The sequence below is a fragment of the Notolabrus celidotus genome, chromosome 16 (genome assembly GCF_009762535.1).
Source record: "Notolabrus celidotus isolate fNotCel1 chromosome 16, fNotCel1.pri, whole genome shotgun sequence".
Taxonomy (NCBI): Eukaryota; Metazoa; Chordata; class Actinopteri; order Labriformes; family Labridae; genus Notolabrus; species Notolabrus celidotus.
Window position 1 is genome coordinate 19,741,090 of NC_048287.1, and position 27,997 is coordinate 19,769,086.

The 27,997-nt window shown below is 43.7% G+C and overlaps 1 protein-coding gene across 1 annotated transcript in view; it reads right to left on the reverse strand.

Moving 5' to 3' along the window:
• The window catches only part of jarid2b (jumonji, AT rich interactive domain 2b), a 116,452-nt gene that overhangs the window by 7,962 nt on the left and 80,493 nt on the right, over positions 1 to 27,997 (reverse strand). Inside the window, exons 4-8 of the mRNA XM_034704800.1 lie at positions 25,629 to 25,858; positions 12,533 to 12,751; positions 8,594 to 8,838; positions 2,059 to 3,532; positions 418 to 962 (exon numbers count right to left, since the gene is read on the reverse strand). Coding sequence (XP_034560691.1) covers positions 418 to 962; positions 2,059 to 3,532; positions 8,594 to 8,838; positions 12,533 to 12,751; positions 25,629 to 25,858 — 2,713 coding nt within the window. The remainder of the gene's footprint in view (positions 1 to 417; positions 963 to 2,058; positions 3,533 to 8,593; positions 8,839 to 12,532; positions 12,752 to 25,628; positions 25,859 to 27,997) is intronic.

Below are 27,997 nucleotides of genomic sequence, written 5' to 3' on the forward strand. Positions count from 1 at the left end.
AGCTACATGACACATTCAGATCTTCTGCTCTTCTGTTAGTGTCTACAAACCACAGACTCTGACAGCCTGACAGTGTTACCAAGAACAGTGTTTGAGAATTTCTACGGAAGGTAACACCTTTGCAGATCACACCAGAGAGACACAAGAGAAGCACAGGTGTAGTGTGTGGTGACAATTTATAGCACAGCTTAGCTTCTTACAAAGATTTGGCTCATATTTTGTCACTTAAGAAGTAGAATAGTGATACTAGAAACTAACAGTTTTAGACATGGGACTACAACTTAGCAGTCATGCAAAGTTCGAAGTATTTCATGACTTAAGATTAATCTCTTTTAGAAATAAGAGAGCAGAAAAGCAAAAAATACACACTGTCATGCCTCATGTATACCCCACACAGCCCAGTCTCCTTCTTCTTACCTTGTAAATACATTTGTGCTGGTCACCAAGAACTCCCCAGTCCTCCTCCTCCTGCTGCTCCTCTCCGTGCTGCTTGTCCTCTTTGCCTTGTTTTTCCTGAGCGAAGAGCCGGCGCCGGCCCGCTTTGACCTGAGCCTCCAGCTCCTTCAGACGATGGAACACTCCATTGGTGCGGTGATTTCCTGTCGCCCCTCCTACTATCCCACCTGCCAGCCCATTCTTGGGCTCGTAGCGTGGCAGCACGAGCGCACTGGGCGCCGAGGAGTCCGACAGGCCCTCCAGAGGGCCTCGACGCGTCTCAAGGTTCTTTTTCTCCTGCAGCACCTCGGCCTGCAGCCGGAGGCGCTCCTCTGCGCTGAGTGAGTCATAGGAGAGGATGTACTGGAGGTACACCTCCTGCAGCTTGGCCAGCCGGTCCTGTGCCGACTTGGGGATACGCAGGAGGTCAGCCAGCTTGGTCCACTTCTTCAGGTCCATCACCTGCTGCATGCCACCCATTTCGTTGATGAGCTGGAAAAAACGTGACAGGTCCACTTCACAGCCACCTGCAAGAGAGAGGGAACAAGAGGAGGTGAATTCAGGGAGCAATTGTTGAGAGCCAAGTGTTGTTAATTATACAACTTGTTCCAGAAGGACACACTTTGTTTTTTTAATAATCATTTCAACAAATCAAAGGTTAAGGCCCACCCAAAAATAGTATATACTCAAAAAGAAGCTGCTCGTTTTCACATAAATGAACTAATAACAGAAATTAAATCAAAAAGACTGCCATCTTGGAGCATCTGCTCCTTTGGCTTAACCCGATTTCATCCAGGCCAGTTCATTTTATTTGAAACAGCCAATTGAGCCTTCACCTCTGAAAATGATCTGAACCCTCATTGTGCCAAATAGAGATACAAATTCTGTTAATGTCGAACTGATCTGCTGGGCACAGTAAAGGAAGTCAGTTGGAACAGGGGCATCCTGGCTGGCTGTAGCTGCTCCACTGTGGCTCACTGGCTGCCAGATCTCTCTGGCTAACAGCCGCACACCAACAGTACACACACTGGACTGATCTGAATAGAGCTTCTTCTTCTTACCAAAGCCAAAAAGTAAGGCTGAACTCACAAAATCCAAAATAATCAAATGATTTCGTGCATGCAGAGAAGGAACACAAACTGTGCACAGGAAACTCACATTCTGTTTGAATGGGGGCGTTTAAAGACTCATAAAAGGCTGATGTCATTGTTTGAAATGAAAGGTGACAGGACAATCTGGAGGAAATATTGTTTTTGTGGCCCGCCAGGCCCCTTGCCAAGTTGTTCCACATTGTTATGGTCATCTATAAACATGATGATAAAATCATGCAGAAGGCCTCTAAAACTTTCAGAGCACCACAGATACCAGTGGAAATAGTGATATTTGTGCTTGTTGGCTGTTGATGTCTGCTCTTTTTACCGCACAGTGACTTGAGATTTAAAACGAGTGAATTAACAGAAAGATACTAAAAGTGTAAGGGCTTTACATTTTGTACATTATAAAAGTTCATGTGCTGTACATAGTATATCCTTTTTATGTGTCAAAGGATGTGAAAGAGAAACAACAACAATCTGTGGCACTCTCTCAGTAACACAAGTGTTCCTCTCTGTTTGGCTCTCTTACCAATGACAGGTGGCTCGTCCATGGTAATGCCCTGAGATTTGAGGTGCTTCCGGATGCAGGCAAGCCGCTGCACGTTGGGGCCCCAGCGCCGCCCCAGCATGTGGACCCTCTGCACCTGTGTAACAAACCGCATCTCCTCGCTCAGCTTGCACTCTGGCCGCCAGTCTGGAGGCGGGACCACACGGCACATGCCAGCGGGCTCTGCCTCTTCCCTCACCACATCCAAGTACACCAAAGGGTCCAAGAACTCCCTCTGCGCCGGGCTGAAGATGGGGGCTTCACCCAGTGCTGACCAGCCCTCTGGATCGCTCCGCTGGCGATCCCACTCCTGCTCGCGCTCCTTCTGCCGCGTCATCTCCTTCTCACGCTCCCACTCCTTGTCCCGGTCGACGGTCCGAGTTGCTGCTGGTTTGAGCTGTCCGGGGCTGTTGGAGGAAGTGAGCGGAGAGGTGAAGGAGGAGGTGTTGGAGGAGGACACAGAGGTTTCTTGGGAGTCTGAGGTAGTGCTGGCACGACTGGGGTTCTGTGTGTGATTCTGGCCCAATGTCGGGGAGGAAGAGGACGAGCTGCGACCGTGAGACCTGCTCTGCTGCTGCTGTGCTTGTCGGATCAACATCAGCTTGCCGGCTGATGCCCGCTTCGGTCGCTGATTCACCGGCTCCACGTTGGCTGCTGGTGTAGAGGGAGGTGGGGTTTGTATAAGTGGGGGGGTAGGAGGTGGAAGCGGGGTGGCAGGTGGAGTTTGTTGAGGGGAGAGGGGTGATTTTGATTCATGTCCGTTAGAAATAAGATTGGTAGGGGTGGTGGTTTGGGAGGCAGCTTTGTCTTGATTGGCCACCTTCTTACTGCTGCTGCGTGTCTCCAGAGGCGTCGGTTGAATCTTTGCCTTCTTGGCATCGTTCGCTGCGGTTTTGGCTTTCTGCTCGACAACTCCAACCCCTACCGAGTTAAGCACCACCTCCAGACGCCGCTTGGAGTTACGCAGTCCTTCTCGACCAGGGCATTCTGCATGGCCCTGCTGGCGCTGGCACTGTCTTTGAATGTCATCCTTGACTGTTGTGTTGTGCCGCTGCCCATTCAGCCTGCCGTTGAGGCGGGCCCTGGCAGCCACATTGTGCAGCCCATTGGATAGTAGCACCTGTTTGCGGGTTTTTGCATTGCTGTGGAGGGCTGGTGCCGCTGCTTTTCCTGAGTTGGCCAGCCCGTTGCTGGCTGCTGGCTGGCTGTGCTGATTGTGATTGTTCGCTGACGATGTTGCCGAGGCGGCGCTGTTGTGTTTGTTGCTGCTGTGGCTGAGTTTGGTTTTCTTGCCCAGTTCTTTCTGTTTGGCTTTGGTGTAGGTGACGTGGCCCTTGGACACGGTGGCTGTGTACTTCTTCACAGTTTTGGACGGCAGTCGGAAGTCACGGCTCTTTTTGGCACCACTTACAGCCTGTGCCGAGCCTGCCCGCGTCAGCCCGTTCACTTTAGAGACCTGAAATGAAAGAAAAGACAGAGGATGGCTCACATTAGATGAGGAAAATGATCTCAACACAGACCTGTACATCATCTTCGACACAATCTAAAAGGGAAGTACAAAAATGACAACCAAAGATGCTAAAATAAACAGACATGTTTTAAGGAAGTGGCCAAAAGAGTGCAGATGTTGAGGCCCCTAGGATGGTATGCTGACAAAGTTTAAGCCTCCTCTTAAGTCAGATCTCTAGATGCTGCAAACATACATGTTAAAGTTAAAAATCCTATTTGCATCATTATTTAGAAGCATTTTCCCAAAATGTACCCACACAAAGATAGAAATCTATAATCGGAAAGCACAACAAGACACATGCAGAGGCGTGGGTGCACCCACACTCCACGATGAAGATGCCAAACACTCGGCTGCTAGCTCTGCAATAAAACATTTGGCCGGCCAGACCGAGGCTATTTGTGGAAGCCCACGCTATTCATTAGATAACCCATCGACTGTCTTGATGACTGTACTTCCAAATTCAGGACAATTTTGTAAACAGCGGCTCAAACTGCTGTCAACACAAAGACAGAGATTTAGAAAAGGATGTGTGTCGACCAAAAACCAAAAACCACAACATCCAGAGATAAACAACAGTGGAGAAGGGTGGTTGGGAAAATAAGATATGGTAGACAAGAGAGGGAGAGCGAGGATAACTGCGTGGTTTCTGCTAACAGATGGCTGGACAGTATGGGGTTGGAGGTGGGGTCATTGGGATGGAATGAAATCCCATCCAGGGATATAAAAACAGCCTTTTATTTGCAACGGGTTTCCTTAAACGCTATAATTCAGTTCTGTGCCATGGATAAAGGTCTAGTGTGTGTGGTGTCTGGTTCCACGGCTGGCTCGATGTCTACAGCTGGTGGAAGAACACGGTCACCCCCTCCTTGGTGCAAAATGCTTATAAGCTCAGGCAGAACATAAACTTATTTATTGTGGGAAATGAAATTGTCCATCCCTGCGTCTCCTTTCTTATACATATTTCCCCTGTATGCATTTCTAAGAATATCCACATCCTTCTTGGTCTGCCTCCCCTCTCCGTTGTTTTCATGGCCCACTTTTCGTTCTTTTTTTCTTTCTCCCTTTTTCACTTCTCAGGCTGGTCTGTGTGCATGCGTGCTGGTGTAAAAGTGGAAGCTAAAAGTGTGTTGAAAGATCTCAACAACACATGCAAAGTAATATAAAGTCATCAAACAGTAACTGTTGTGTCTTTCTGCCTGGACCAGCTGGACGAGAACCACAGAAGACAGGGAGAAAGAAAGGAGGGAGGGATGGAGCTATGGAGTTATCAATCACAGTCGAGGCGCCACAGGAGGGAGGTGACAGCCGGCCCATTGGCAGGTTTGCCTTTGAAGGGCTCCCGCGTCACATTTGTGTGTGTGTATGTGTGTGTGTGCCTGTGCTTGTATTGTATTTGTGTTTGTCTCAGGTGGCGGGGGGCAGACACAAAGACCAGGCCATTAAAAGATAAGGGGGGACTGAAACCTAACCCTACCTCCGTCAATCATTCCTCCAACACACACACACACGCTTCCTCACAATGGAAAAACACAAGGTGACAAGGGTGGAGAGAGAGAGGAAAGAAGGGCATGAAAGAGAGAGAGAGAATTCAGCAATAAAATTAGTTTAAAAAAGTAAGGCTGGCGACTGTTTTCATGCATCTCAAATTCTATGCCACACTATGTGCACGAAAAGTTGCAAAATATCATTATTTGACTAGTTTTGTATTGAAAAGTCAACCGGTCTGACACATAATCCCTCACACTTCACACTGACTCATTCTGATCTTGATGTGAGGTTATTTAGAGTTCAAATGATACTGAAATAGAAACTAGCTGCCGAAGCAGCAGTTGTCCAGACAGCTTCTATATTTGTCCAGCCACTGTTTGCTGACAAAGTGCTGAATCTGAGTGACAGGCTGTCATGACCACTTCCTGCCACAAGAGGGCTCAGAGGACTGAATCCCTCCTCAGGGGGGGCTTTGGCAAGTCTGCCTCACTTTTCTCTCTTTAATTATTTGGTCTGGTGGAAAAGGAGGATGGCAGGAGAGTGATGACGAGAGGAGGGATTATGGAGCTGAGGAAAGAAGCGGCAGCTTGCTTAGATACTTTGCTGGGGATTGAAGAAAAGGAATGACAGAGACAAAGACAGAAAAAAAGGCAAAAAGGATTTGGAAGTTCACTTTTGCTAACAGCCCCTGGCAGGAAAAAAAATGTGAACAGAAATGAGAAGGATGATGAACAGAACAAGAGGACACTGAAGCCAGAGGGGAAAATGGAGCACGCACACACACACACAGACACACGCACACACACAGACACACACACAGACACGCGCACAGGCGGGCAGCCGGAGTCTGTTCTGGAGTGGATTTCGGTTTGCATGTGAGCGGGGAGGGAAGGGGGAGGGAGTGGGAGGTGGGTCTAGATGACATCATGTGTTGCTATAGCCCAGCTGAGGCCTGGTAGGAAGATTTTTAACAGGCAACATCTGCAGGAGACCCGAGAAGAAGAGGAGGGAGACAAAGAGAGAAAGAGGAAGAGAGAGAGGGGGAGAGAGAGAAGGCCAGCCAGAGGATAGAAGAATACAAGAAAGTTTAACCCTTGCAAAGCCTTTCTGACTGACAAAAGAGGGAGGAGCAGGGGAGGTTGCACATGCAGTGTGCTACATCACTGTGGTGACTTCATTCATTGACACACTTTTCAATATAGAACTACAAATCAGAGCAGAAGAACTACAAGAGCTGTGAGTTGTCAGCTAGTGAAAGCAACATGAGTTGAGCTCAGTCATTTTCCCTTTTGTGGTTTAGGAATAAAACATTTGCTGCTCAAACCTTCTCTCTTTGCTGCCCTTCTTCACCAGGAGAATTTAATGTAAACACTATAACTTCTGCTGTATAATGAATGCATGACAAAGTTTGACAGCGCGCGTCACATCCATCAGGCGTTATGGCGCTGCAATGACAATCAACGGGTTAAATCCCACGCTGAATGATAAATCAATATGCCGGAGTCATTTACGGTGCGACTGGCGACTGCCAGAACATCCTGACGTCAAAGCATAAATCCGGCTTAAGCCCCCCCTTCACCCCCCCCTCTGCTGACTTATTAAGGTGCAATGTGATGCGGCCCCGGGCAGGTTGACTTTTAAGCAGCTAGACAAAGGTCACTATACCGTCTGCCGCTAATAACACACACAATGCAAAAGACTCCTTTTATAGAGATCTGCATATAGTAGCTGTGCATTCACTAAAGAATGAGGCTCAGAAATGTAACCTTTGTAACCTCACTGGTGCATTTCATTTTTATTGCTGTTATTTTACACATTCTAGTATTATAGGGGAGTTAATGCTAAGATGATGAAGGAGAAACACCTTAACAAGAAAGTGCAGAGTCGTTTCAAATGATGCACGGTCGGCTAAACGGTTTCTTCCACCTGTGCATGCTGCTGCATACGGCAGATTTGCTGACACCCTCACTTCTCTTATGTAATTGAAATTGATAGAATCATATTGTTTTATAAAAGGTCTTGTTACAGTGCATGTATTTTGTTGATACCAGGCGCTGCTATTAAATTTGGGAGTACTGATTCACGGTGAATTGAATTATGATAATGCCCTTCCCCTCCGGTTTTACACACACAACCTCTAGTTGGTTTTACTGCTACATAATCACTTAACCTTTTATATGGCTTAGCCTGTATTTTCACAGTTGGTCGTGTGTATAAATGTGTGTGTGTATGCGTCTTGAGCACATGTGGTTAACACACGTACTGCTCATGCTAATTGAAGGAAGAGAGGGAGGGCAAAAAAGCACTAATCCTTCCAAATGATTGGAGCCATGTTGTCAAGGGCAAGATCCGTCTGTTTGACACAGGAGCAGAGAGAGAGAGAAAGAGAGAGAGAGAGAGAGAGAGGGAGAGAGAGAGAAAGAGTGAGAGTGAGAGAGTGATGCATGAAGAGAAAATGAGTGAAAGAGTCGGAAAGTGAAAAGTGGAATGGTTGTACAGGAGAGGGAAAAAAAATACTCAGCGTGAAAGGAGTCAAAAGAATCATGCAGGGTGCCAACAGTGAATTGAAAAATCGGGAGAGAGAACAAAGAGCAGCGAGTAAGTGAGGCTGAAGTTTGTCTTGGCAGGCAGTCACTCTCATTGAAATTCATTGTTGGTTTTTGCTGGACAATTCGAGGTACTTTAAACAAAACCTGAAGCATATGCCTGAGTCTGCATCAGCAACAACAGATTACAACAACAACACTGGTTGGAGGGTGGAATTCAACAGGAAGAAGAAGTTTGTGAGGAAATGGAGACAAAAAGGAAGCAAAGGCAGTAAGAGAAGATTAATGGACAGAAAAGGGGAGGATAAATTGTGGTGCCCCTGCAGATAATCACTCCTGACAAGCTGATGTTATCATAAGAATAATTTTCTAACCAAAATATCCTCTCGCCCATATCTCTTCCTCTACTTTGTGGGGTTCCATGAAACCAGCTTAGTGCTACAGAGAAGGAGGAAGGCTTTCACAGCCCCCAGCCAGCACTACTAAATATAGCTGCAGTCACGGGCAGGCCAAGACACAATCATTACTCTCCCAGACACAATACATGCAGGAGAGAGGAGGAGTAAGAGGAAGAGCATGGAGATCACAATGCAAAGGAGGAAACCAGCGATAAAAAGAAAGTATAGAGGGGGGACAAGAAAGGCACAGGGGTACTTAAAAGACATCATTGAAGGGAAGATAAAAAAGAGGAAGTAACAGATGGGTGAATGAAAAGACAAGTCAAGAGAGGGGAGGATTTCAACAGGCATAATAGCCAAACAAGCATGCTGCACCTCCAGCTTGTTAATGCAGAAGATTTCATGGTATCTCCAGCTATAACGCTGCTTCTAAGCTGTCCTCTAAGAATTCTTTCTCTGCATGCTTCTGATTTATTTCTCAGAATACTCTCATCTTTCCTCCCAGACCTCTCTGCATTCTGTTTAACTTTAAATTAATTTGTCATCTTGTTCAGATTCCAATACTGGGACAGTACCTGCTTGCGTAGCTCTTCAGCCGCTCTCCTTGTCGGCAGCCCATTGGTCGAGCCTCGACTGCTGGCCAAGGCCTGTTGCTCCCTCAGGTACTCCCGTGCCTCCGCCCGCTCGCTGCGCTCCCTCAGTAGTGGCGGCGGTGGAGGTGGAGGAGGTGGCAGTGGTGGGGCGGGTCCTTCCCTGCCATGACTTCCTGCCTTGGGCCTCGGACTCTCCCTGGTCCCTGCTTTACCGTGGCTGTTGAACACTGGAGGAAAGAACAGAGGCATCAGAGGTTTATTTTATGATTCTTAATTAATGGTCGGATCTTTCCCCAAGTATCAGGACTTTTGGAGTGCTCAGAGTGTAACCAAGTCTCCTGGACTTTATGCTATAAACTGTATTCTAGGTAATGTCCAGTGGCCAACTAAAAGGTTCCAGCTATTAGACAGACCTGATACTGTAGTTCCTGTACCATCAGAAAAGTACTGAGTATCAGTATTCAGAAGACCCTTTCACAAATCAAAGGCTGTGCCTAAACTTCACAGGTGTATAGACTTTGATTGAAACAAAGACAACAATGGGCTACAAGACCCTTTTGATCTCTTGAAAAGTAACTCCTGATGCAAAAAGTTCTTGGTACTTTTGGTGGAAACATGTCATTGATATACTAGAACATCATATATGCATGACATAAATGACAGTTTTGTTGAAATTGTTGAAGATATTCTTAATCAAGCTAAATGAGAAAGCAATACTCTACTCATTCCTGACTCATCACAATAGATTCTAGTTGTATTTTTGCATATACCAAGTGAAAAGGTATGTCTTCATACAAACAACATTTTTAAATTCATGAGATTACCTATAGGTCAGCTGTGGAGTGAGTAGTATGGTATACTGTATAGTCACTATTTGTATTTCCAAAGTATCAAAGTTCTGCAATCAAGTATTAAGTTGTTATTCATAGTAAGCAAATAAATAACCAATGATGCACTGTGAAGAGAAGTTGCTATGGAAGGTTCCTATCAAGTAGCAAAGCATATATTTCTTAAAAAAGAACATATTGTATTCTGTTATTTTAGGCTATCGTCCACCTCTGCCAGTGCCAATATGTGCACATGAGCATCAGTACCCCCCCCTGTAGAGCAGAATGGCTTATAAAACCCTGGCACCAAACCACAACGACCAAGTGGAAAAGCCTGCACAAACATTGGAGTGACAGGCTTCTGGCGAACATATAGACCCCAATCAGTAAAATATGCATGATTTAAGGTGTGTGTGAACACCTCTTTATGCTGCATGTCAATGAACCTGTTCAAAATGGACACAGTCCACATGGAGCCCCTGGGACGATGTTAAACGAGTCGAACAGGAGCTTGGCAATTAACATACACATTCACAAAGTGCTCTCTTCAGCCTTTATGGGGCTCAATTTAAAGTTTCATGGCGTCTTAATATCAACAGGCTGCATGGAAAGCGTGACAGGAGGCCACGGCACAAACACACAGAGCGTTTACAGTACACATGCAGCACACAAAATGTACATTCGTGAGCATCAGTGCATGTCTCTGTGTTTATGAGCGCGCACATCCACTCGTGACCACAAGTCTGCTAGTCTCCCGGGCCCCCGGCTCAATGAAAAACCAGAGAAATCCTGTCATTTTGAGAAGTGAGCTAAGCAAGAAACTGAGCCCAATAAAAGCTGTTTAATTTAGCTATGTCAACATGGCACACGGCCGAGCGGGAGAAAGAGAGAGAGAGAAGTCCGGGGACTGCACGCTGATGAATGGCCTACAATGTCGGGCCTTTCCTGTCTCTCTCTCAACCTCCCAGAATAAAAATGTCTCTTCCTTTCACTAATTCTATTCCTGCTTTTTTCTCAACCTCTCCCCCTTCTTCCATCCCCTCCCCTGCTCTTCCTTAAGAGCCCGTATAACTCTGCTCCTGCTGGAGAGCGGCCCAGGCTGCATATTAAAGTGTCACATTTGACACCAATCTTAATGCCGCAAAATGCACTGAGGTGTGTGTGCGTGTTTATCTGTTCTCGTGCATGTCTGTGTGTGTGCCTGATAGCTAACACAGCGTAAACACTGTCTCAACACTTGAGCTATGACCCAGTCTTGACTTTGTGTGCTCACTTACGTATGTAAACGTCTGTTTCTGTGTCCTTAACCCCGTTCGTCTCTTTCGTCCCCTGGAAAGTATATCTGCCTATTTCCCTCTTATCTATTTATTTAGCATATCACAGCGAAAGGCGCCGAGCTGCTTTGCAAACAGTGTTGGTATACGAGATAAGAAAAGAGACTTAGCTGTCCTCATGCACACAACAATCCTGGATTTGTTCAAACAGGTTTCAATATCATCCTGATTCATGCTCCTTACACAGATGTGTACATACAGTTAACATACAGTTTCAAGCTGCAGCTACAGATGCTGAAAATGAGAGAACAGTTTATGTATAGGTCGGTAAATGATGTAAAAGGCTAAGCACAGTTCTCAAAAAGTTCAGTGCAAGCAAATCCATGCACATCTCTCCTGCTCCCTCCCATAATCCCACCAGTCTCTCTCTCTATCTCTCTCCTCCTCCACATTCCACTCAAGAGGATGACTGAGGAAAAAGCTGAGCAAGGCGGTCACCTTTTGAACCTTTCTGGCGGCTTTTCGACAGACTGTTAGGAGGGAGGGAGGGAGGGGGAGAGTCAGGGAGGGCCGGAAAGGAGGACCTATAAAATCCAGCTCGTTTGGGGGGGATCGCCTCGCCAGAAGGATTGTCTGCAAGAGATGGAGGGCCTATAGGCTAAAATAGTTTCTTTAAAAGTCTGTAAAAAAACCCTGAAGGTTACAAATTGAGAAATAAGCAAAAAAACTAGTCGTATCTTTTCATCCATGGTTGAGCCCTGAAGGCTATTTTTTTATTGCAAAGGAATTGTTTTAAGGATTTTCTAAAATCCAGAGCAATTTCCCTGTATCAAATAAAAATAGTTACAACATAAGATAGTGATTTCTACAGTCTACATGTTTTTAAAAAGGTGAGTGCGCCTGCTCTCATGGGTTCAATTGCATGCATACTGTTTCCCTAAATGTTGTGCAAAAGTGTGTGTAAGTGCATTCATCCCAATGTCTATCTGCCCCAAGGGATGTTCTGTCACTGCTTTGTGTGTGTGTGTGTGTGTGTGTGTGTGTGTGTGTGTATCTGTGTGCGTGAGTGTGTGTCGAGGGCCCCGGCCAGCTGTTGCAGCGTGTGCATAAACACCTTGTTAGGGCTTAGAGAGCTAAGTGTTAATTGGGGTGGAAAGAGTTGATGTGCTGCTCTGCTGTCCCATGTGACTTCCCCCTGTCTCTGCAGTGGAAACACGAGTGCAAACTTGGGAAAATAGCTCTCACACACACACACACGCACGCACACACACACACACACACACACACACACACACACACGCACGCACGCACGCACGCACGCACGCACGCACGCACGCACGCACGCACGCACGCACACACACACACACACACACACACACACGGGGACAAGCACTTCCACCCTGTCCTCTGTCCCATGACTCATTGTGAGCTGCTGTTTGGTCCAAGTTTTTCTCTCCTGCTGTTAGTCGCTCCATCTTTTACACTCTCTGAAGAATTTCTACAAAACAGATCTTTCCACTCCTCTCCAGTTTTTTAAGGTTGTGCATCATTCTTCACTCCTCGTCTTCCTTTGCCCTCTTCATCCTCTTCATCCACCTCTCTCTCTGAGTGCCTATCTTTTCCTCCTCTTCACTAACTTCCACCGCCTCAACACAAAGCACTCCTGAACTTCTTCCCTTTGATTCCCCAATCTCTGTGGCCCATCTGACTGATTGAAGGCATACTGTTGCTTCTAAATAACTACATTTCCCATGAAGCTTCGGGAATACAAAGGAAAAATACTACAACAGAGACTTTTCAAGCTTGATCCCTGTCCTTACCGTGCCCGTTGAGCGGCTGCCTAGTGGGGAGTTTGCCCTTGCGGGGCGTCGAGTGGCACGAGGAGGAGGCTGATGCTTGGCTGCTGCTCCCCCCACCGTGAGAGTGGATTCCTCCTCCATTCCTCACCTCCTCCTCTTCCTCCTCATCATCCTCCTCCAGGTCCTCCTCCTCCTGGGAGCTTCCGAAGTAGGCCATGTTGCTGGGCAGGGCCGATGAACCTGAGAGCAGAGAGGTGGAGGGAGAGGAGGGGACACAGAGTGGGAGATGAATAATGAAGAGGAAGATGAAGGAGGAGGGAAGGGCGAGAGAAATAAAAGAGAAAGAAAATTAGTAACAAGAAATAGACGGTGACAAACGCAGCTTTCCTGTCACTAAAATCTATGCGCCAGATATAATTGTATTTCATGACAATACATCTTCTTTGAGACCCCCAGCTGTCCATGTATGGAAAAAAACATCTTTCACTTCTAATTCTAATCTCTGACATTACACATGAATCAACATCAATATTTAAGTGGTGAAATATTAATGTAAAAATAAGAGCTGCTCAAGCATTTGTGAATAGCAGCGATTTTGCTGCTGTTTTTTCGTCTCTTATTATCCCAGCTGGTGGCCTATTGAAGCTTTGTAAACTGCTCTGCACATTGCGGCTCCATTGTTACACACACACACACACACACACACACACACACACACACACAAACACACACACACACACACTCATGCACAAATACATTTAAACATACAAGATAACCAAGGAGTTGCACAGCAGAGCGCTCAAATGATTTGAGAAGCAATGACAGCATTTATAATGTGTCTGGTTCACATTGATTTGCTTTCAAATAATGTATCTAAATGTTTTGGACCATTTCATATAAATACTCACTTTTGACCTTTATCTCCAGTATTTGTCTTTGAATGTTTCGAAATTAGCAATGTTCATAGCTGTTATAACTGTAATTTAAATTCTGCCCAGTAAGCAGTCAGAATTGAGCACAATCTTTTCAACCCGGTTAAGCACAGAACCACAAAATCAAAGACGGACAATGTCAAAATGGTTTCTCAAGTGTCGCTGCCATTAGCAGAGGTAGCAACGCCAGCCTTCAGTCCTCTTGTTGTTTGCTGGGTTTGCATTCTGTCTGTCAAGACACAGCCTACACACAACTGTATCTTCATTTTTTTAGATCATAATAGTGTTGTAGTCAAGACCACATCAACCGAGACCAAGACATGTCCAAGACCAGAGTGCACTGAGACCAAGACAAGACCAAGACGTTTAGGGATCGAGACCAAGTCAAGACCAAGACCGAGACAAGACCAATACCATATATATCAATGAAAAATTATCATGAGAGTTAACAAAATAAAAGACTTCTGTTTATTTTATTTAAGTTTGCTTTGAATACAATTGACAGCAACAAACAAGGTTTGGTTTTATCTTTGTTACCTTTCTTTTGATGCGCTGTGAGTGCCTTGTGGCTCCTTAAGTTTTGTTTTGGTCTTTGTTAGTTTAACTTTTACTTTAGTTTAGAGTTAAAACTGTGTTTTCTGTTGCCTGTGATCTCAAGAGAGGTAGGAGGTCGTAGCAGTAAATGCACAGGATTGTTTTGTTGAGCCTTTCTTTTCTAATTAGTTTTGTGCATTTTTTATTTTCTTTAGATAATATTTGTAGTGTTTTTATATGATGGGTTATAGGTGTTGACACAGAGTGCATCAGTTGTGGTCTCGACCGGTCTTATAAAATATAAGATATAAAATACGGAGTCCGCCCAGTCCGAAACCGAGACAAGACCGAGTAAAAATGCTTTTGATTCCGAGACAAGACCGAGACCTTAAATAAGTGGTCTCGAGACCGGTCTTGAGTACTACAAAACTAGATAATACTGCCAAACCACCACTGCGCTACAAGATGCCATCTGTCATCTGTGCTTGTTTACATCCAGGTAGTAGAGCATTCCAGTGCCACAAGAAGGAGCTACAGTCCCAGCTAGTGTCGAGTGGCTGTGCTAAAGCTTAGACACAACATATAACCAGCTCTGTCTCTCTAGCTAAGGTGATGTTATTTTAATCATGTAGTAAACTAAATGGGCACAACCGCAGAAGGAATGCTACTTAAAAAATGGTAGTTGTAGTCTGAAAAATATCAGAAGTGTTACTGTACAGAGTGAAGAAGGAAAGATGACTTGCAACATAATCTGATAGCTAGAACTCCAGACCGAGTACTGGTTGTATACAACAAGCTGTCTTTCCACAGAGACTCACCATGCTGACAGTTTTATTGAGACATATATACTGTAAATGTGCTCAAATATCTAACTCCGTAAAAGAGTTACTTTGGAAAGCAAAGAGTCACTGCTGAGCTAATCCCAAATCTGCCGCTCTCACTCTTCCAAACAGGATTACTGTCAATCTCTCCCCCCTATTGGAGAAATAAACTTGTATGCTCCCTCTTTCCTTTCTCTGTCACAGTCAATCACTTTCATTGTCATCTCACAGAAATCCAGCTCCAGTTCGTGCTGGAAGGAGGCGAATGGTGTTTGGCAGTGGATAGCCTATAATGTTACCTCAGTTAGCTGACTGTAGACACACACTAGCTCTCATAAAAGGGTCATAAAGCCCAAAGCTATGTTATTAAATCTCATAATGTTGCACTCGTAAATCAGCGTGCAAACAGCTGCTTCAGTCGCACAGATGCAGGGATGAAAACGTAAGACAGGCTTGCTGAGTGGAGCAGTAGTGATTGGCACTACATGTTCCAACAGAAATATTAATAAACATACTCAAGGGTAGTTTTATTCCTTATTTCATTTTGCTTTATCATGCTCAAGTGTGGGTTATGAGACATTAAAAACATGCTGCTGGGTGCGGCCTAATAGTTAAGTTGCGCGCCCATGTAGCGGGTGGCCCGGGTTCGGATCCAGCCTGCGGCCTCTTTCCCCCATGTCGATCCCCCACTCTCTACCAGTTTCCTACACTATCCACTGTCTTCTCCTCTATAGAAATAATGGTGTAAAAGCCCCAAAAATATAACTAAAAAAAAAGAAAAAAAGATGCTGCTTCTTGCCTCTAAAGGGAACTGATCAACTAGTAAAGCATCACATTTGAACATCCATCGAAACACATTTTTGCAATACTGTGTTGATTTATACTTTTTGTTTTATCCTACGGAATTAATTGTCAGGCAATATTTTTGGGGATGACTAAAACAAGTGATGAAGTGTTAAAAATGTAAGTTAAGAGAGGAAAAAAATGATGAAAAAGAGGCCAAAAAAAATATGTGACTTTGTGTGTGTTTTTGACTAAAAAAGATGGGTATATTCTTAGACTTTGTAATTTTGTAATTTGATTTATAGTAAGTGGGAAAAAGTGATAATACGTCATTCTTGTTAGCACCATGTGTTTGATTAAATCAGGCCGTTTGTGAGCAGGAAACACTGGATTTTAAACATTTGTGAGTCCTTATTAAAATGGATCGCAAAGCATGGGCAACTACTGGGGTTTTTATTGCCCTTATAGGGCTCAAAGTGTTTAAAGAGCATTAATGAGAGCAATGCATGATTATAAGTCAATTAAAATAATGTTAAGCCCCTGAAAATAGGCTGAATTTAACTAGCCTGCATTAAGCTATACAGAGTACTTAAAATGACACAGAGTGAATTAAGAATTAGCCAAGCCAATTACTGAATTACAGCACTTGTTTAGGAGGGAGCTGTGAATACTTATCTTAAAGTTCATGAATAGGATACATTATTAGGTGGCTTAATGAGAATATGGAGATAAAGAAAGTAGAGGACTCAAAATAATTCATGATATTAATAGACTCACACAAAGGATCAAACTCCTACATGCTAGGAGAAGCAGCAAAAGTTGCATCTGAAGGTTTCTTGTATGTTAAAAGGCATTAGATTGAAGAGAAAAGGCTCCTCTGTACATTATGTAATGTAAACTTCACTGTCAAGTCAGCAGTCTTTATGCTGTCAGAAGACAAAGGCACTTAAGTTTGTAAACACTTAATATTTGTGTGGCAGTGTGTACGTGAGATAACACTCATACTTAAATGACAGCCTGTGTAAGCCCTTGCTTTTCCTATGAAACAGAGCAGGACATGGTGCAGGGCTTAACTGGTGCTAACCAGTACCATGCAAACCAGAGTACTGTCTAACGCTGAGGCCCTCGCCTTTAAATAGCCCACACTGCAGAGAAAGTATGAACAGAAAACAACAGATTGTAAAAAAGAAAAGGTCATGTTCTTTCACCATAACAAACAGCAGTAAATCAGCTTCTTAATGATTTTGTGGATTAATTTGTGCTTTCATGAGAGCATGAAAAGTAAGCATATTGAACCCGTTATAATATGTTTATTTTCTGCATGAGCATGAGCTTTAAATGTTGATTCATTTTCATTCAAAAGTGCATCAATGACTGTAACTGGCCAGTCAGGGGACCTGTGGTTCCCAAATGTCAACTCACATTGAGTTCGAAAGCTTTGTTAGAATTTCACACTGGTATTAGAGTTTTTTTCTGAACACTAAAAATAAAAGCAGGGTAATACAGAATCTTGTAGTGCCTTGGATCATAATTTTCACACAGCAGCTCTGCCAGTTTTTAATTATCTCCTCAGAGAGCTGCTGGGAACAGAAATCTGTGGCGGCAGCAGATTTTACCTGCTCTCTTCAGCTTCTAAAGGAGGTCTGTAGGGTGAAATATAACTGCAACAACAACAGTGAAATATGACGTTTACATAATCCACATTGACCCACATTGTAAAGCCGGATCCCTCACAGGCAGGGGTAGATTCTCACACTCTGTCTGGTTACGAATGACCTTGTAACCTGTGCCCAGTGTGTGTTTATGTTGCGGTTTCTTGGCATACGACATGAAGCAGGATGAACACGATTAGAAGTGGTTGAACCCGTGTAGCAGAAGTACAATTTTCCAGCTTTAAACCAATGCATTGAGTCTCAGAGGTTAGCTGACCGCAGCACACATACAAACCAACACATTCAAGAACACACATTTACACACAAGAGAACAAACAAGCCGCACAGACATGTCGTTTATCTTGGCGACAGAGCAAACAAACACACCGAGGTAGCGCACACACCGGCCCAATCAGCCTCTAATGACCTGCTTCATTAGCTAAATAGCTGTAATTTACTGCACTGATCAGGGGTCACAAGGCCAATGGCAAACAGACCACAGGGGCAGGAGAGGAGGGAGGAGGGTGTGTTTGTGCAGAGGTGCAGAGAAGAGGAGATGAAAATGTGCAAATACAGGGAGGAAGTCTTTATAGCTCTTAGGTCCAGGGTGCAGCGTGGGGTTCAGGATTTAGGAATAAATGAAAGGTTATCAGAAGTATGGTGAGAAGGTTGCTGATGTAAAGTAGGAACTAAAAAGAGGAAAAGAGATGGAGTGATGTGTGAAAAGGAGAAATGTGTAGAGGAGAAAGATTGAAGTGCTACAACTACATCAACAAATATTTCCAGGAGCCCTGATATGAAAATGTGAAGGATTTTTGTAAGAAACGAGTTAGCCTGCAAAGTAGACGTAGTGTACTGACCACTGGCATCCAGACTAGACCCCAAATCCACCAGAAAACACATGCACACACAAACATGGTGGAAAAAAAGACACGTCTCAGTCCTTCTCTAAGACCTCCAACAGAGTTGGAGCCCAATCCCCCAATTACATCCTCTTTTCATCCGCCTCATTCCGACCACAGACGAATCATAATTAGGTCTGAAAGAGTCTATTAGGATTGTCATTTTTAAACAGGGCTCATGGGTGGGGTGTGGGGTGTGGTGGGCATAATTACAAACCCACCATTCTCTGGCTATACCCTTCCTTTGTCCCCTTAACTAGAAGTGAAACAATGAGGACAATTTAAATAGTCAATCAGGAGGCTTTAGCTGCTGCAGGGACACGTGAATGTGCTGCTGACTTGTGACAAAATGCTGCATTTGTTTTCACAAAGATGTTTTTAAGAGAAGGTCAGAGAAGGAGATAAATCTGGATTCTGTTGAATGGAGAGGAAAAGTTATCTCACAAGAGGAGAAACACGCAAGGAGAGAAAGACGCGGAGGATTAGGGATTACGTCTCCATTGACATTCCTTGATGTCAGCAAAACCATTAACCCCGCAAACAGCGGCTGCGCTCTTGGGAGGAGAATGCAGAATCGGTTCTTACTGTGCGACCAACTTCTGCACAGCATCACAAGCGTCGAGAGTCGCAACTAGACTCAAACTGTGTTCAGACTCTAATCAAACAGCAATCACACATTAGAGAGAGAGAAAAGTACCATATCCCCGAGGGAAATTCAGCTGTCACAGCGGCAATGCACTCGAGAGGCGCATGAGTAGCTGTCGGACTACAAATCCAATTCCCAGGAGGGAGAGAGCTCTTCTCGTAAAGTGAGATTCTCAGACAATAATAATACCTTCAAACCCAAATCAAATGTAGCTATTTAGTTAAAGGTCCCGAGTGAGATTCATTGGGTTGGCAGTCATTTCTTTGAAAAACAGATGTTAAAGGTCCACATTCGTCCCATCTGTGTAATCACGTACTGGGACTGGAGCTCCTGGGTTCACTGGGTCAGGGATAGGAGGTTATGTAAGCAGAGCCAGAGAGGATCTGGCCTCACTGAACCCACAAGAGAGGCACCACACGTGAGGCTGGCAGGCATGGGAGAAGGCCCAAAGGGTGCAGAGGTAAACACAGTAGAGGTGAACATAGAAAGTGGCAAACTGGCACGTACACACACACATATGAAATCACAGAGGAGAATTCACACTCCTGGAAATGAGAGTTACGTAAGAGGCTCATTTCCAGGAGTGTGTGTGTGTAGACAGTTATTCATTTGCTCGCTAATCTATTCTTATCTCATTTATGTCTATATGTGTGTAGGAGAGTATGTGTGCGTGTGTGAGCGCCACTATGAGAACCAACTGCTCTAAATGACGACTTCATTAAAAAACACGCTATTCATTCTTTGCGTGTCTTAAAGACGATTCAAAACCCTTGAAAGATTTGCAGAACCTGGAGCAGGCCATCAACACGCACTTCATTTGGAGTCTATTACACCACATCTTTATGCTCCTCTCAGTGCTGCCCCCACCCTGACAACAGCAGCACTACATCTTCTGGGTTACCAGAGGCAGACAGAGCCAGAGGCAGACTGTCTGGCTACCACCCAAATGGCTTTCTCCATGGATATAAACAGCCCAACTACAGGCCTGGACCACACATAAACACCATTCTGCGAACGCGGGCAAGGACTGAGCACTCTACTAGAGTGAGTGTGTGTGTAAATGTGAGTGTGCGTGGCAGAAAAAAGATGAGCCCTGTGATAAATACAGAATATAGACCCTAGACAGTGTGGGTGGTGAGTATACATGGTGTGTATCCCTCTTTGTGTACAGTAGACATCTAGAAATCTTGTTTTTCACTTTTCTGTCCGTTACTCCCACATTGCATCAGAATTATCTGCCAGCCCTGCTCCCCCCCTTGAGGAATTAAAAATAACTTTTCCTCAGATGCAGCAACAACACCAACATCACCAGCAGCAGCCAGCCAATTCATTTTCACAGGGAATAAAAATCCCAAAAGAATACGATGTTGTCACGTTAACAACTCCAAAAAGGACATGAGTAGCGTGCAAAACGTTGGAAACTGAGACGTTGTTCCACAATGCAGAGTGGCACACGAGTTCTTCTTTCATTGCATTTATTTCTTTTTTTCTTGCACAGTTTAGCACTTAAAATCCTTCAACTTTTAACTGATTTTATGAAGCTGTCAAGGATGAGTGATGGATAGAAGCCTGTAGGGTGGATGTGTAATGTTTGCAAGATAAGTAGAGTAAACAAAGCAAAGGGTGTGTGGGGGCTTATGGTGTTTCCACATTGTGAACGTTTGACCTGAGAGATCCCAGAAATCAAAGTTTTAAGGTAATGATGCTGCTAACAGGGGTGTGTCCTGAGGAGTAACCTGACTGGCCACCCCTGGGGCTACTCAAAAATGTTAAATCATGATTGGCTTTTTGCCTTGTGAGAGGCGGGACTTCTGTTAAAATCAGCTATTTGATTTTTGTTCCAATAACTAAGCTAACATCTTAAAGATTAAGCTAAGATTTATATGTTGACGCTCTGTTGTTTACATTTGCATGATAAGTTGGATATGATTAGGGTTGCAAAGGGGTGGAAAATTTCAGGTAAATTTCCAGTAAATTTCCATGGGAAGTTAAGATTGGGAATTTTGTAAATATTCCAAAATGGAAGCGTTCCATTGGAATTTATGGGAATTAACTGGGAATTGAGGGTAATTTAATGGAAAGGTATCATATTGAAGCATAAAAATTAAGCATTAAATATTACTCATCCCCCCGACCCAACCCATTCAAAAATTAACAAAAATGCAATCCCAACAAAGTCCCATTCAAAATGTTAAATAAAAAGAGCCCCTCTCCCTCTGAAAAAATCCCATCCAACATGCAAATAAAAAAGCATCTTCCCCCAAGCTTCTCAAGCCTAGCCTCTGCACGATTCTAGAAATCATCTGTTAGACGGAGTCCTGCGGACATGCTACATTCAAAGCATGCTAGTTTTCCGTGACTACCAACCCTCGCTTTAAGAGCAAACCTTCAATTTAGTAAATTCCTGGTTTATTCCCATTTATTGCCATAAACTCCAATGGAAAGTTTCCAACTTTGAAAATTCCCGGAATATTGCAACCCTAGATATGGTTATTGGATATAGAGGGGTTAAGCTACCCCTGCATTTCCTTTTTGGGCCCCCTGAGTCAAAAAGTGTGGACACACCCCTGGCTGCTAAATGGCCTTTTATAACCTTAAAAAGTATGTCAAAGGGAAACAGAATAGAAAGCAAATTATGGAGGATCGTGGATTTAAGATTTCCATTATATGGTTAGAGATCTGTCAGAGGTATTCTGGTAGCAGACATGAAGAAGCCTAATGCGTGTGATGGTCAGATCACCACAGAGACATGTATCAGAAACTTAAAGGGGATTGTGGGTTTTAGACGGGTTCAGACGGTATCAAAGACTAGAGTCCCTTTGAAAAGATTAACCAGGCTAACACGGCTGTCCTCATGGGCTGTGCCTCCTCATATACCCTGGATGCTGAATGTGCAACACACACACACACGCACGCACACGGCCGATGGCACACGAGATAAGCAGAACAGGCAGCACAAGCAGTGAGCCTGGATTTGTAACCATGCACACGCTCACACACAAACTCACAAATGCACAACCTCAAGGGCTGCACTGACATTCTCCCATGTCCCGCTCTTGGTAAGGGTCCTTGCATATGGGTCATATAAGAGGCCAAGGGGAAAAACAGAGCCTGCACAGGAAAATGTCATCCTCAAAAAAGCATAGATAGCAACACACACACAATTACACACAAAGCTAAACTAGACCTATAAATACAACGGTAAAGCAGGGAGCCGCAGAGTGGAAAAAGCCCAGTGGAAAACCATTCAATCGTTAGCTTAGCAGCCTAGCTCTAAAATTAGCCTCCACAGTGCAGCAGAATACAGCACACACACACACACACACACACACACACACACACACACACACACACACACACACACACACACACACACACACACACACACACACACACACACACACACACACACACACACACACACACACACACAGAGAGACCAGAAATCAGCCAGCAAAGCACCATTCCTAACCTTAATTATAAAGAGGGAAACTGAGTCAGGACCAGGCACCTACACCTCATTAAGGGTGGGGTTAGCTTAGCGCCCAGTGCTCAGAATAGTTTCAAATTCACAGTATATGGGACATTATATCATTAGCCTATGTAACATCCTGGCCTATATGCAAATCAAAGTCCCTGTCAGCGAGGGCTTCAGTTCCTTTTAGCAACCTTCAATTAAACGTTCTTGAATGAGCCTGTAAGGTTAAAATGACGTTCCATAATGGGAGTCTGAATATCAACGTATAGCCATGAGGTCCCTGCAGACATGAATCTGAATGTGCCTCTCCTGAATCTACAGCCTACTTTGTAATATGGGCAGAGGTTAATAATGATAACAGCAAATTAATCTGACGTGAGGCGTTTTGTCTTCTAAATGAGTTAATTCTGGCTGTCAGGGCGTGTTTAAGGAAAAGGTGAGTGGGGTATTCAAAAAAGGGATAAAATGAAGATAGCCAAGAGAAGTCACAGTCAAGGTTGTCGCAAGAAAATGGTCTGAAACTTTTCATTATTCAGGCCTCGAGCATGTCACTGCTTCTTCTTTCATATTCCATAAGTGAAGGAGTGATTGAAGATTAAAATGAATGAAAAGTAAAGCTTATGGTTTATTAAAGTGTGTCAGGGTCATTGTATTTCCATGTACGTATCTTTTGTGCAAACCTGCCAACATAAAGGTTTATCTATCAGAGACTATTAGTGTTGTAATCAATCAATGACAGACATATGTATAACCTCGTCAAATCTGGGACAAAACAACTTATTGCCCTCTTTATTTTGATATACTTCAACACTTTGTAACAATACTTTATAATAACCGTAATTACTTCATGGTGCTCTTATGTCTTTATACCTCTCACTTGTGTGTTACGTGGAACATGAGAAGTTAAACGATATGTCTTAACTTTGGGTGTGTGTTTATTGTTGTTCTTTATATTTTTATTAAGCTTTGTTTAATTTATGCTCATTACTGTGAAGACAGCTAAAAATATGCAACGTATGGCATGGTATCATATTGTATTTTATCATATGGCGTCATATCATATTGCATCGTTTTGTACTATAGGTGCATTTCGACCAAGAGTTCCGGGGTCTTTTAGCCCCCAGAACTACTTTCCCCGGAACTAAAAGGTTCCTGTGCCCCCATTGTTGGCTGCGTTTCGACCGCGGCCTGAAGTCCCAGGAAGATTGTGCAAATCAGACCAGTGACATATGGAGAAAAATCAATATATTAAATAATATTTTGAAATCTTAAATAAATAACTAAACTATTATGCATTCCCAGGAACTCCCTCTGTCACTCCTGGTGTCTCTTTATGACCTACAATATCAAACAAAATCCCCAGTGTCAAGATGTCCCTGGTCGTTATTGTAAATAGGTGCGTTTCGGCCAAGAGTTCCGGGGTCTTTTAGCCCCCAGAACTACTTTCCTTGGAACTAAAAGGTTCCTGTGCCCACATTGTTGTCTGCGTTTCGACCGCGGCCTGAAGTCCCAGGTAGATTGTGCAAATCAGACCAGTGACATATGGAGAAAAATCAATATATTAAATAATGTTTTGAAATCTTAAATAAATAACTAAATTATTATGCATTCCCAGGAACTCCCTCTGTGTTTCAACAACTGTGCAAACTCCACAAACACGGGTACGTTCCAGGACCTTTGAAAAGTACTACCCCCAAAGCAGGGGCTTTTCAGCGGGAGATTAACTACCCCTGAACTAAATTTAGACCCTGGTTCCTCTGGTCAAAACGCATGTAGTTCAGGGGTAAAGTCCCTAGTTCCGGGGTAATGTTCCTGTGGTCGAAAAACGCCTAGATCGTATTGTATCATATGGCATTGTGTCATATTGTATCGTATCCTTTGACATAATATCATACTGTATAATATAGTACAGCATGGTATCGTTTTGTATTGTAACGTATCATATGGCATGGGATGACATTGTACCATATGGTATTGTATCATACGACATATTATATTTTATTGTATCATATAGGATGGTGTCATACGGTATTGTATCGTACTGTATCATATTGTATCATACCGTATCGTATCATTTGGCAATATATCTTATGTTACTGTAATAAACTGTAACACACTGTATAATATTGTATCGTATTGTTTGGCACTATACAGAATTGTATCATATACCGTTTCCCAGTGTGTCATACTGTATTGTATCGTATCTCTTTTGTTTGAATGGTAACAATCCCATTTTTTTTGTATCATATCATATCAAATAGTATTATATTGTACCATACCGTATCGTATTACAGCAAAATAAAATGTACTGTATGACACCACCTCATATCCCAGTGTACTCCAACATTATGGTTCAGTAGTATTGTAGTCATTTTTTAAATTGTACATATACATTTCAAATCTTAAATGTGTCTTTTCTGTAGCAGAGCAGAAGCTTTTTGCAGCGTCCTGGCAGCAGACTAGCCATCTCTGTTTTCTGCCCAGCAGAGCATCTATCATAAGTAACATGACTCCTTCATTAACTCCAGAGGAAGAGAGAATGAGTCTTGTTCAGTTCCTGTGAGTGTGTAGGGGCTCGCGGTTAATTTGAGTTCATGTACACAAGCAGCTCATATGACTGTGCGATAGTGTCTTAGTGCCTGCATTTATCCCAAATAGTTTACCCTGTCAGGACCCTCCCTATAAACAATGCAGCTGTGTGTGGCACCACAGAGCTGTACACACACACACAATCACAAATAAAAACTTGGCCGCTAATTACTCTGCCGTGATTTTTACAGTTCATTTGACATCAGAGGTGCTACATAGTGTCGATGAACTTGTTTCTGTAGTGTCGGGTGTGTTTGAGGGTGATGGGCAGGGTGTTAAAGAGACAGGCAGCTGTTGAAAGGGAAGGGGGGGGGGGGGTGTAAACTGCTGAAATGCAGAATAATCTTAGGTTGAGGTGAGTACACAGTTATTTGGAGCGTGTGTGTGTGTGTATGTGTGTGTGGAGTTTTGTGTGTGTATGAATGATGTAGGTTAATCAAAATACCAAACTTCACAAAACTTACTTTATGTGCTGTTGAACTATTATTGAATACATTTTTTGTGTGTGCTCAGATTTCTCTATGGACCTCTATGCAGGACAATCCATCTCAGGCTGACATTACCAGCACAAATGCTGAATGACTGACCTCCCAATACTTGATCCTGATATTTGGTAGTTATTGAGTGTGTTCATAAGCTTGCGAAGACATCAAAAAGCAGCAAAATGTTATCCAGCCTCCAAGGTAATACAGAGTTTGATTTTTTTTTTTTTGCAGACATCTGTATCCTAGACTGTAATGTTAGCCCAGGAGATATCTGTCCAAAAGTGATGCGTCTTACCTCGGAGGCAGAGAAAGGTGAGGAAATCCTCCGTCTTGGGCTTGCGTCTTGACAGGTCCTGGATGGAGGAGGACAGTGATGAAGAGGAGAGTGACGAGAGGGATGATGAGGAGGGCACAGCGGCCAGGACAGTGGTGTTCAGGCTGCCTGGTTCGGCCACTTTGACGGGTGTAGTGCTGGGCGAGTTGGGCTGTGACTGGGCAAACTTCCTCTGGGCTTGTAGTCGAGGTCTGACATGAAAAAAACAGGAAGAAGATGAGAATTAAGTTACAGATATGTTGGAGCAGAAGCCAATCCTGATAATAACCGAGTGTTTTTGTGTGTCTGCATGGAATTATGTGCTTGTACATGAGTGGACAATACATTTAGTAACCCCTGCTTCCTTATGGGTAAGCATCAAAGAGAAGAAAGATAATAAAAATGCAGAATAACACTTAGAATGTCTGATTGCACATCACTACTAGAGGACAGCTTAAGCTACTTTTTCTTACTCAGCCATATTGTTTCCCCGATTTTCCCTCCATCCTTCCCTGCGTCGTGGTTTCTGTCCCTGTGTGATGCACAAAGATGCCTCTCTCATTTCTCTCTCTGCTTGTCTCTTTTCTCTTTTTATATCACAGTGTGTGTCAGTGAAGCCAGAGGAGGAGGAGAATATTAAAGAAGTGGATGTCTAAGAGAAAGGACTTACTAGTCACACCGCCTCCCTCAAACACCACACATACACAAACACAGTAAATCTCTTAACGTGTAACACATGCACACACACAAACAGTGTAAGTCCTAGACTTTCAGGGCTGCATGAACCAGCAAGAGGCCTCAATCGATTAGCACTGCTGTGTGGTTTTTTTTAGAGAGAGCAACACTAGAAAGTTAAGAAGCAGTGATAGAAGCAATGTGATATCCTGGTATTATTTGTCAATTTGCCATGGACCGAATAGAAGCAAGGGAAGATAGGATCATGTCTGGAGAACACCCACAATGCATTTGGCTCACCGAAAAGGTGCAGAGTTCCGATTACACTTCAATCAGAGAACAGCGTGGTGTCAAAACATGTCAATTTCCAGCCGTGACATGTGTGTCGGCTCAATATGTGACGAATTGAGAGATGATTGCACGCGCATTGCCAAAGCGCTGCATTTAAACACAAGGTGCCAGAGAACTGAGAAAACATGGGTTCGCACACGGCTAGTTTGTTTTCAATCAGCCAGCAAACAAAAGCCTCTGATTAGCTTAGCATTTTGTAAACAGAATCAAAAGTGTACAAGAGTGTAGCGCATTAGCACAAACCTAGTTTGCTTTAATTTTCAGGTGGCAAAACATCCATCATACACCTCATTTTTTTCTTTGCACACACAGTATTTTTTCTGTCGGAATGGGTGAAAAGCAGAATCACTAATTGAACTATATAAAGGTATCATGGTGCTGCTTTATTTTAGCGTTGAGTTAAAAGACAGGCGCATACAGAGACAGCTCCACTCTGTTATTATAGAACAAAGAACATGTCTGTTTTACAAAGGATAAACAACCCAATGGGGACAGGTGTCACTTCACCTGTCCTCATTTACTCGCATAATGAGGAATGAAAACAAATAGCGTGAGAAGGCGGCACACAAACTAAGAACTGAGGGTGCAAGAGAGAGAATATTTAACTGTCAAAGAGTTGTAAACTTGTTTAGGTAAGATTAGGTAACCTTGGGACTTAAAAGAATGAATGATGGATAGACTTTGTAAAGGTCGATAAGCACATGGAAAAGAGGAAAGATGATAAAAATGATCATAATCCTTGAAAAAAATAGGTGCGTGAAAAAATTCCAAACACATTCAAGGAGAGTTCCAGCTCAAGAGTGTGATAAACAACCAGACAGAGGGAGAAAAGTGTGAGAGGTAAAAGCACAATCTTCTCTTCACAATGCGTCCACATTGTGTCCTCAAGGCTGGCCTTTTGTTGTTGCCGGACTTGAGCGACTCCTACAGAAAAAAACATTTCCACACTCACACACGCACACATATGCAAAGACTGAAAACACAGACTCTCACTGTACCCTTGCCCTCATGAAAAATTTACCCTCCTCTATCTGCGTGCACGCCATTGCAAAAACTTCAGCTGTAGCCACAAGGGGATGGAGAGCGTAGGGCATACTGACAGAGAGAAGTATGGAAACGGATGAGGCCGAAACCAGAAAGTGAGATGAAGCGATGGAGAGAGGTGGGAGAGGGGCCGGTGGGAGGGTGAAGCGCACAGGGAGGCTGGAAGAAGGGGGATTTGCGTGACTGCAACGCTGAGTAAGATAAAGTGTGTGATATGTTGAGGGTAACTTTAACCATTTACATGCAACTACAGTCATTGGAGGATTTTCTTTTAATGGATC